Genomic DNA, 11,803 nt, shown 5'->3' with positions numbered 1-11,803 from the left:
TTAATGAAGCGGTGCAGCTAATACTTGAAACAAGAAGGTGAGTTCATGTCCCCATGAGTAGGAGCTCAACAAATAACTTTTTACCGAGTTAAATAGTAGCTCTATTTATTAACATGCCATGCTTATTCAAACAAAACCATAAAAGCTTGCATCCAACAAAAACTCTCGGCTAATAAACAAGCATTTCAAACGGTGTCCTCCGTGGAATTGATTCGGGGTCACGCACAGTATGAACAAAGCGACCTCAGCACCCTGGCCAAACACATTAACGAACACCCTCCATGTAAACAAGGACATGCTCGGCTCCACTCAGTTCATAAGAGTGTGTTCGCGTTCATTAGGGCGTGCTCGCTTTCCCTTTCTCTTTCTGTCCAGCGGTGACAACTTCCTGTCTCATTTCCTGTCCGCCTCTACTTCCCACCCTTTAATTTACGCTTGCTAATAAAGAGGGTTTTCACACAACGCGATACACCAGCGATTATGAGAGAAGCTCTGTGGTTAAGGGGAGGGGAGATGCAGTATCTATGTATGTGTATACTTAACGGAGGCCAAGAGGCGTTGACAATAGATTGTTGACAGTTAAATTGAGGTTATCTCCTTACATTGGCTTTCATTGGGGACTCTAATTGAAGTCTACAGTGTGCCAACGGAGTCCAAATGTGTTTGTTTGCCAGAACATTGTGTGCGTGTGTGTGTGCTTGTGTGTGTGTGTGTGTGTGTGTGTGTGTGTGTGTGTGTGTGTGTGTGTGTGTGTGTGTGTGTGTTATATACAAGGCTAAAAGAAGAACATGCAATTGGAGTATTTGTAGTTTTTTATTTAATAAATGTACTTTCTGTAGAAACGAGTTTGCCAATGTTATAAGAGGGAGACTTGGTAAAGTGTTTACAATCGAAAACAATTATGCGCTGTGTTTTTTTCTTTCTTGAAAAATAAAGAATTCTGCTTAATAATATGTATATTGACAATAATACTTATCTTTATCAATTCTTCAAACTACTTATCTCTTTTATTTACCAACTGATGATATTGCTCATAAAGAAGGAAATGGTAAAATGGTAAATGGACTTCATTTATATAGCGCTTTTTCTGTAGTGGCCAGTGGCCACCCAAAGCGCTTTACAATATTGCCTCACAATCACCCACTCATACACACATTCACAAACCGACGGCGGAGTCAACCATGCAAAGGCGACAGCCAGCTCATCGGGAGCAGTTAGGGTTAGGTGCCTTGCTCAGGGACACCTCGACAGCCTTGCGGTTACCAGCCAAGGAAGCAGGTGGGCTGTGCTTGAACATGGCACAGCAGAGATATTAAAGACGAGATGAGTAACAACAACCAGGGAGCCAGAAGAGGAGTAGGGACGTCTGGATGATGATGATGATGATGATGGTGATGATGGTGATGATGATGATAATGACGCCTGACTTTGATGTCTCCCCTGCGTGTTGGATAATGATCATCAGTAAGGGAAAAAGCAATATGAACAACCCAACCTTTCCTCCAACATTATTACTAATCTATTGCTTACCGGAAGGACTCGTTTTAATTTTGCCATCTCCATACCGCTCCACACACACACGCACACACACAGATGAACAACCTCAGGGTTTTGAGGTTGGGTAAGGGTGGTTGTGCTGGTTCCCGGCAACACATGGGGTGTTATATAATGAAACACTGCTCTTATGACAATCAATAAAGTCTTGGAGTCCAGAGCAAAACCAACTCAAGGCCGTTGTGAGGGAATTCTATGCTGAATGTAACGGTTACCACAGAAATACCTGGATTTACAGCACATCTGCATCTGGAGGAAGTTCTTTGCAAAAAATATAGGGGTGTGTGTGTGTGTGTGTGTGTGTGTGTGTGTGTGTGTGTGTGTGTGTGTGAGTGTGAGTGTGAGTGTGTGTGTGTGTGTGTGTGTGTGTGTGTGTGTGTGTGTGTGTGTGTGTGTGTGTGTGTGAGAGAGAGAGAGAGAGATTGGAAAGCCATGCAGACGCAAGGAGGAACGGCGTGTCTTTTCCCTCGGGGGTCTGAAGACACGCCCCCCCCCCCCCCCCCCCCCCCTCAGGTTGGCCTGCACTGATCACTGTTTCCAATCTCGTGACCGCTAACCGGAGACTGGAGATGTAGGGGGGAGGGAAGGGGCCTACAGGGATTACATTGTGATCTGCTTATCATGAAAGGATGAGACAAGCCTCCATGTATCTATACCATGCAGATCCATAACCTCTTAACCTCTCCTGTTTCAGTATTCCTCTCCTGTGCTGCTTCTGCTCAGACACCAGGAGACTCACAGGAAACATAAGGCGGCATAAATGGATCAGGGCACGAAAACATACTTTCACGGCTGTGGTGTGGCCGGCGTGCATTGAGGTAGAACAGGGTGTTATGCTGGGCTTTTTTTTTCTTTCAATATTTTGCATGGATGACATATGGCAAACCGCTCCTTGATGAGGATGTCACGAATGATGGACTTGAGTCTGATGTGGAGCATCTGGTCTGACCACACACACATGCACACACCCACAAAAGCACCTCGGCTGTTATCAACTTGTAAGAAATGCACTTCATAATAAGCCCTTATTAAGTAGTGATGCTTCATTACTGGAGGACATGATGAAGTGGGCGCGTGTACAATAAGAAAGTGTTATTAATAGATGGAAGGAACTTAACGGCGTGCGACAGAGGATTTGCTTAGATCTGATCCGTCCACCTGTATGACTTCATGAAGGATAATCAGTCTGTGGAGCTAACTAGCAGAGTCAAATGCTCTGGAGACAGAGGGGTGGGTGGCTATTCCGTTTTTATTACTCACTCAGTGGATCAGGGGAGGCAGGCGGCGAGATTATTAGCTGATGTAATCCACTGAGGGAAGCAGGGGCGAGAGGTGGAGGGAGAGAGGTAAAGGGGCAGAGAGAGAGAGAGGGAGAGAGACCGACGGATGGACTGACATGGTGTATCAGTTTCCTATAAATGTCTCCTGTAGTTTGTTAACTATTAACTGGCGTGCGCGGCTCGTAGGAATCAAGAGAACGGAGATTGCATTTCGGTAGCTAGGATAAGCAATGACCTTCTCTCACCCTCATTCTGCAGCGTCGCCGCCCATGATTTCTCCTCTGTTAGCGGTTGGTTAATCCAATAGTCATAATCCATTGGGTGCTCAAAGTGAGCTTGCCGCCAATGATGTGCTGCCGTGGCGACGGCTGCGGGCGTTGCGCCTCAGCGATGGACATATTGAGAACACTTGTTGCTCCTGGTGACAATGAGGAGGGGGGGGGGGGCTGTTAGTGAGGAAGAGGAGGGGGCATTGGCGAGGAAGAGGAGTCGAGGTGGATGAGGAAGAGGAGGGGAGGTGGGTGAGGAAGAGGAGGGGAGGTGGGTGAGGAAGAGGAGGGGAGGTGGGTGAGGAAGAGGATGTTGATGTGAAAGACAATGGGAGCTGGATGAGGAAGAGGAGGGGAGATGGGTGAGGAAGAGGAGTGGAGGTGGGTGAGAAAGCGGGGGGGTTAGCAAGGAGGAGGGGATGTATGTGAGGAAGAGGAGGGGGGGTGTCGGTGAGGAAGAGGAAGGGGTGTTAGTGAAGAAGAGGAGAGGGGGTCAATGAGGAGAAGGAAGGGATGTAGGTGAGGAAGAGGAGTGCAGGTGGGTGAGGAAGAGGCGGGAGGGATTGTCTGTTCTCGTACATCCAGACTGAAGGACAGTGTGTGCCTGCAGGGCATCAGCCACTTGAACAGCCGCTGACGTCCATTAGCCGTAACTCTGCTCTTCTTCCTTTAATGCCACATGAACTTCTATTATAATATTGTTTCTATATTTTTTATATAATTTTGTTTTTTGCTGCCATGTGTTGTTGCCTGTGGTAAAATATGTTAATATATATACAAACTCGCTCTTAAAGTAGAATTTAAAAATGTCCTATATTATATACGGGGGACATCGATATCACAGCATATAGGTTCTCGCGTATAGATTTGATATGTTGCCTAGGGCTACAGGGATAGCCCTAGCTACAGTTATCTTGCTCAAGGCTTAAGGATAAAAGGATAGCCATAGCTGCAGTAGATGTTGATCAGGGCTTGAGGATATAGGGATATCCCTAGCTACATTAGGTGTTGCTTAGGGCTTACAGGCTCCAAGGAAAGCCTTAGCTACATTAGATGTTGCTTAGGCTACAGATTACAGGCTATCAGGGCGCGCCTTAAGATAGTTGTATTTGGTAGGGTGCTGGTGACTTGCATGTCTTAAGCTTTTCATCGCCCAGTTTGATCCTGTTTCTCTGTGTACCTGACAATGATCTAGCTTAACTTTAACCCCTGTGAGAGAGATGAGTTGGTGAGGAAGAAGAGGGGATGTCAGTGAGGGAGAGGAGGGGTGTTGAGGAAGAGAACGTCGCTGACTAAGAGGAGGATATGCTACTGAGGAAGAGAAGGAATGTTACTGAGGTAGAGGAGGATATATTACTGAGGAAGAGGAGGATTTGTAATTGAGGTAGAGGAGGGGTGGTACTGAGGAAGAGGAGGATATTTTACTGAGGAAGAGGAGGATATTTAATTGAGGTAGAGGAGGGGTGTTACTGAGGAAGAGGATGACATGTTACTGAGGTAGAGGAGGACATGTTTCTAAGGAGGGCCTGATCCTGATGGAGGTCCTGCAAGAGAGGAGAGGAGGGGGGAGGAGGGAGTAAAGGGGGTGTCCAGTCATACTGATCAACCGGCCAGTGGAACCAGGGGGGCGGGGTGAGAGGCTGGTGGGTTAGCCTGCTTGGCTGCCTCTTCTGTTGGGATTCCCAGCCTAGGGGAACACTGCCCGTGTGGAGGACGCGGGGCAGAAGGAGAGCTCTGCAGCTAAAAGGATTGGAAACGTGAAGAAGAGAAAATAGAAACATGAATGGCATCTAAGGAGTAGGGCCGTGCTGGGAATAATTCAGGACGAGGTAGGAAAATGCCATCGGTTGGTGGCATCAAACTAGTAGTTCTGATCCGGTTTTTCGTCTAAGATCAGAATCTAAGCCAACATGCGTTGGAAACTGTTGGTCTGATGACGGCCGATTAATAAACAATCATCAATAGATTAAAGATTATTATATTAAATGGTAGTGGTCGGTTTCAAAGGAGCATACAGGTATGGGTTATCAAACCAGGATAACCCTAGTCTCTTCAGGCTTCACGAAACGTTGATCACTAATATAATTTATCAAGATCCCTTTGCGCTGATTCTGCCTAAGAGCATCTGAGCTGCATCGCCGGCAGAAGCATTTTGGTCTCTTTGATAAAACATTTTGTGAAGTACTTGTTTTTTGTCCACAAACTCTGTACGGACGCGACCCGCCTTGATTCTAAAAGAGAAAGTGCCTCTTTGTTATGTTTCAGTGGAGCCAGGAGGGACAGTTTACGAGTGTCTGATCATCCAGATGCGTATTGTCCTTTAAACGTGTTTTCTTTACGGGTCGACAGAGAAATGATCATTGGAAATTGAGATCTTGAGCAAAAGATGGCCTTGCTTGAGATATTAGGGTCATGACTGGTCTCTGGTGATAGTTACGTTACCCCATACTGTATCCTGTATGATAAGATTAGATGGCCTTCTCTGGCTGAGAGAGGTATAAACCATCGGTATTTGTTTATTTATAAAGCCATTGCCGGAAAAAAATATTTTTTTATTAAATCAACCCACTCTATTTTCCTCGTTCCAGAACTGATCTTGGAAGGACAGCTTCAGTAAAGCGGAGTCATGAAATATCTTGATCAAGCAACGTCACCTGAACACAGATTTTGGACATTTTAGGAATGTATTTTTACGAATTCATAATTCATTATGGTGTAGTCTTGGTGTGATTGTAAATGAAGATCCCTCTTAATAGTTCCTCTGGGACATTCCATAAAGATTTTTTTTTTTTAGCTATGTCAATATTTGGCATTGATTGCCTTTCCTTGTCGATGTACAATGAGTGGTGGACTGTCAATTTCGATATTGACACTCGGACTCCAGCTCTCACAAATTAACTTCCGCTACAACGGAAGCAATAAACAAACCTTCCTGTACTGTCCCTCAAGGGCCAATCAAAATCCATCCTTTCAACAGTTACTCAGAATAGACATAAACACTCACACGCGCACACACACACACACACACACACACACACACACACACACACACACACACACACACACACACACACACACACACACACACACACACACACACACACACACACACACACACACACACACACACACACACACACACACACACTCTCTCTCTCTTAACCAACAAATGAGTTAACTGACAAAGTGACTACCTTACTAGCTGACTGACTGAGATTAACAGTGAGTGGTAAGCACAGCCCACCAGTGTCTGAAAAAGCCGACATTAACAACATCATTGAGGGAAATAAAGCTGGCTCTACACTCTGTCCCAACACCACCAATCTTCATACACGTGTTAAATAATGCCAGCCAAGGGCTTCAACTCAGTCAAAACAGTAATTATCCGATCTGTCCATCTCTCGATGGCAGAATAATGGAGACGAAATGGCTCTTGCTCCCGGAGACTCAATAATGACTGTTTAAACTTTGCCCAAAATTAAAATGGAGTGCCGAAAAGTGTCATTAATCTTCGAGTGCCTTTCTTTCTCCCTACTTAATCAATGAGAAACATATTTAAACATGAGTTTGTCAGTGTGAAAAATATTGAAATCAAATACGGAGTTTGTGCAGGGAATGGAGTAATGAAGTGGGAGTGGTTGGCATCTGCTTGAACTGAGAGAATTCCATACTTCATGAGAAATAAATGACAACTATGCCTATTATGAATAAGATGTTTTAGTCTATCGGCCGGAATTTTTTGTAAACACACATACGCACACAGACCTTCACACAGACCCTGGCAACAATGACTCAATTACTCACTCACGCATGCTTAGCACACACACTTATACACACACACACCTACGCACATCCACACACTCCCTTACAAACTCGAGCACCCACAAACGATTATGCACACTAACTCACTCACCTGAGCACCCACACACTTATACACACACACACACCTACGCACACCAACTCACTCACACACACTTATACACACACTGTGTGTGTATAAGTGTGTGTGGGTGTGTGACACACACACCTATGCACACCAACTCACTCACACACCCACACACACCCACACACACACCTACGCACGCCATCTATCTCACTCACTCACTCACTCACTCACTCACTCACTCACTCACTCACTCACTCACTCACTCACTCACTCACTCACTCACTCACTCACTCACTCACTCACACACCCACACACACATATTCATGAGTTGTATCACACTGAAGTGTTACTACATTCAGAGCCGAATGCATATCTACAAATAAACGACAATGTTAAACCATCCGATGAGTAATGGCCATCAGCTCATCTGGGGATGAGGAATCCATTATTCCTGTGTGCGCTTTTCATTACGAACGCTCACAATTACTGTGTGATTGTGATGTGGTTTCACTAAGTGTTCTGCTGCTTTGCTTATCCTTTCAGGAGATGGATGAGCCAGCATAAAAAGAAAAAAAACTAGAAAGAACATCTGCAATGAATAATGGGTGAGAAATGTATCATTCAGCCAATAGAGCCTTTCCACTGAGGTGTCAACGTAGGACAAACACAGATGTCACTCACAACACTTAATATGAGTCTCATGGATGTACCGGGGCACTGGGAGAAGATATCTCCACTAGTTTAGTCTGCATTTATTTTTTTTACATTTAGGGAATTGAGCAGACGCTTTTATCCAAAGTGACAACATGCATGTCATAAGAAAGTGAAAAAATATATTGCTGTCACCTGTTGTTATAAGACCTGTTGTAAGGATGTTCATAGAACCAAATGCAAAGGACTAACAATCGTTAGGTTAACCCCTACTCAAGATATACAACTAAGATAGCTAGGATAAGTCTACTAGTCTACTATCAGCGCCCTGGTGCATCACAGCAGCAGACCTGTAATCAGTGTGATGAGAAACACCTGCTTTCATCCCAGCCCTTTGCTTTGTTTGAACCCCAGGCGCTCCGGAGCCCGTGACATGCCGGAGAAGGAGCCATTAATAAGAGACGATGTGGAGAGAAGAGGGCCAAGCGTGAAATTGTCAATCTGGACGGGCTGTGTTGCCATGTCCTGGTGGGTCTTTCCCACCGAGACCCACCGCTAGCCGATGGGCAGGGGGGCTCCCTCGTCAGGAGTTTAGGAGGGATCAAATAGCGGGACGTAAGGTCAGTCTATCAGCATTAAAATCATTCCTATTTTTAAATGGTAGGTCACCCGGTGTGGCAGGAGAACTTCCTGCCCAGGAGATTCCAAAAAATGCAAACTGAGGTAGTTTTTGTTTTTGATGTTGTTATGTGTGAGGGTGTTGTCAGAACAGGGGCTGTTCTTAGGATGTGTGCACAGCCGATAGAAAACATCCTCTTTGGAAAGGCATTTTTTACCAGAAGTAGGTCTATACCTCTCTGGTATTGTACAGTTTCCGCTTTTGTAAAACTTTCTATATTTTCTTTGAAATGAACACACAAATCTTCTCATAACACCTTGTGAGACCCAAACTGAACGGTTTTCAACTGAAGAAAAATATTTCTTTGAGCAGGCCTGCCATTTAATGTATTTTTTCACCCTTTACCCTTTATTGTATGACAATGTTTATATGTGAAGCACTTTGAGTCTGCCTTGTGCATGAAAAGTGCTATATAAATAAAGTTGCCTTGCCTTGCCTTGCCTTGCCTTACCTTAGGCACCTGATTGACGGATCAAATGAATCAGATTGTAAATGAAAACTCATCCCGTTTTCTTGGCATATTTTAATGGGTTTGTTTCATGGGAAAAAGTGTTATAATAACTGAGATATTTCGTGCAATACTGATATCCCAATTTGCTAATTCAATTAAATATACCTACCATTCTAACAAGGTGAATAAATACAGTACTTATTTAGGTATAATTTTCAAACGACTGTTTTTATCATATAAATGGATTATTATCCAATCATACTCCGTTAGTACTCTGTACCACTCAAACTCGGATTTGCTATGTCACAATGGTTATTTCATGATAAATGACTAATTTCAGGACTACAAAGCCACTCAAAGATAAACGGTAATGAATTATTGCCCTGCTTAGAGCAGGTGAAATGAGCAACCCTTCTCCATCTGTGAAACGATGTCAACCTCATGCATTATGTCCTTTGAAATCATGACAGAAACCTTTTAAACTTTGAGTATCACAAAACAATTAGAAAGGTGGTGAGATGTCACAGTGGTGGATGTTGCATCTCTAAAATAGAAGGTGGCACAAAATCAATTCAGTCAATTCCTTTCCCAGGAATTAGCAATCCTGTCTTCTACTCCTCACTGCCAAGGATGCATCTCCTGCTATTACCAGTACCACTTTGTTCATACTACTTAAATATACTAATCCCACAATTAGCTTTACTAACAACACTGCTTCTCCTAAAAAGCCTAATCCTGCCAAAGAAAGGGGCCTCATAGTGAAGACTGGGAGGTTACGTAGTCCCCTCCAGTCTTACATCTGTGTATGCCCAAACCGCGTAAGACGCACGTCACGAGCTCCGACAGGCACCGCTCTGTGCGGAAGGCGCTTTAATTCCCCCGTCCGCCCAGCCTCGTGCCAAAGCATCTCCGCGGCGCGCGCCTAAGATCAGGCTCCGCTCGCGCCGAAGAAACCGCTCGCGTGGGGAGGCATTTATTTCACGCTCGCGTGGGAACGTCCAAAGAGGGGCGAACTTTGTGTTATTGCTAAGGGCATCTTCGTGGGTGGACTTTGCGAAGAGTAGTTTTTATTTTTATCTTTTTCATTATTGCATGCTGTGTGACCGTACATGTGCCTGGGTGAAAAAAAAACGCAACTCCTTGGGTTGAAAACCATTTGGCATGAGTAGGATCCACTTCGGCCCTGCTGTGTAATGTGCTTTACGTGTTTATGGGCAACAGTAAGACGGACTGATTTGCCCAGATCGTTCCGCAAATGCGAGGAGCCGTGGACTGTGGATTTATCCCGTGGACCCGTGGGCTGCCGGAGTGGGAGACCAGACCGTTGTAGTTGGACAGCATGATCTCTCCGGTGTTTCACAAGTGGAGGAGCGCGCGGTACTTGGGGATTATTTCCACGGAGATGTTCCTCCTGCCCCTGATCTGCTTCTTACATTCGGCCGGAGCGGCGCCTCCCCTGACTACGGAGCAGCTGGACATGGGGGTGGTGAGTAAAGACCCCCGCTCTGTCACCCTCACTCTCTCTCTCTCTCTCTCTCTTTCAAGACTTGCTCTGAATCCTTCACACCTTGCTGCAAACCCCACTGCAAGGAGCATGTGCACGCACCCACAGCAGCATTTGTGCATGTGTTATAAGACATCCAAGAGAAAATGTCAAAATTGCTTAAACACATTTAGAGTTGGCAATTTCGTTGTGGGCACTGTGCCAGTGCATCGCATGCATGTTTGATGTGTTAACGGCTTCATTAGCACGCGCCACAGAAAGGTTAGTTCCTCGCGTCTTGCGCTCGGTTGACGTAACATTTTTGAGGAAAGATTAAACTGTACGAGCTGTATGTAACTTTATCGGGGTGATGTGGGGACACTGCCAGATGAACGCTACGTGACACCACGGAGGCAATCGGGCATGTCATTTAAAAATGAGCAAACCAATTAAAATGTTTGATACATTGTGCCGCTCTTCGATTGGCCAATTCATTTGACATCAATTAGAATAAGCCTAATTGGTTCGTTAATAACGAGGTTGTAATGACGCCTATTGTGATGACTGCGTGACTATAATGAGTCAAAAAGAAAATGCACATTCGAGGAAAATACGGAAATACGAATATGTCGTTAATTCCCTCCCCCCCCAGATATTAAATTAATTATGTATTACATTTCCGAAGGACCGCCGAGGTCCATTGTAGAGACTGAATTTATCATCTGAAATTAATCACTCTGCTGTGTGAGAGAGAGAGAGAGAGAGAGAGAGAGAGAGAGAGAGAGAGAGAGAGAGAGAGAGAGAGAGAGAGAGAGAGAGAGAGAGAGAAAGAGAGAGAGGGAGAGAGAGAGAGAGAGAGAGAGAGAGAGAGAGAGAGAGAGAGAGAGAGAGAGAGAGAGAGAGAGAGAGAGAGAGAGAGAGAGAGAGAGAGAGAGACTGTGTCTGTGTCTGTGTCTGTGTCTGTGTCTGTGTCTGTGTCTGTGTCTGTGTCTGTGTCTGTGTCTGTGTTAAGCTCAGCTGGACAGGCCAGGTGTGTGTGTGGGGGGTTTTGAGAGATGTGAGGGAAAGCCCGGTCAACCAGACGTGACAGATGAGCACCCAACAATGCTTTCTCACCCTCACCGATCGGGTCCCTCCCACCCGTTGTCATGCGCTGACTCGCTGCTTTCTCGTGCGTAATTACAGCCGCGAGCGGCAAAACAAAAGTGCACATGGATAGTTATTATTGTTAGTTTCCTGGATGTTTTTTCCCTGTGCGTCAGCCAAACCAGACGCGAGCAACTGTCAGTTGGAGTGACACACAGACACAGAGACACACAAACGCACGCACGCACGCACACACACACACACACACACACACACACACACACACACACACACACACACACACACACACACACTGAGAACACAAGTTCTCAATGTTAAACATTACCCCGATAGTTGTTTATGTTCCATTCAGACCTTTCGCCTCATGTCTAACTGAGTAGCAACAGCGTCTCCTCAGAGCAGATTATGGTGGTGGTGGTGGTGCTGATGATAGTGTTTCTACC

At 45.3% G+C, this 11,803-nt stretch overlaps 1 protein-coding gene across 1 annotated transcript in view; it reads left to right on the top strand.

The window, feature by feature from the left end:
- Positions 1-9,602: 9,602 nt before the first annotated feature.
- Positions 9,603-11,803, top strand: part of LOC115542738 (matrix metalloproteinase-17) — a 55,200-nt gene continuing 52,999 nt past the window's right edge. Inside the window, exon 1 of the mRNA XM_030355137.1 lies at positions 9,603-10,256. Within this exon, the coding sequence (XP_030210997.1) occupies positions 10,110-10,256 (147 nt within the window). The 5' untranslated portion in view covers positions 9,603-10,109. The remainder of the gene's footprint in view (positions 10,257-11,803) is intronic.

The sequence above is a fragment of the Gadus morhua genome, chromosome 4 (assembly GCF_902167405.1).
Source record: "Gadus morhua chromosome 4, gadMor3.0, whole genome shotgun sequence".
Taxonomy (NCBI): Eukaryota; Metazoa; Chordata; class Actinopteri; order Gadiformes; family Gadidae; genus Gadus; species Gadus morhua.
Note: the sequence above shows the minus strand (reverse complement) of the source record. Positions and strands in the feature narration are given on the sequence as shown.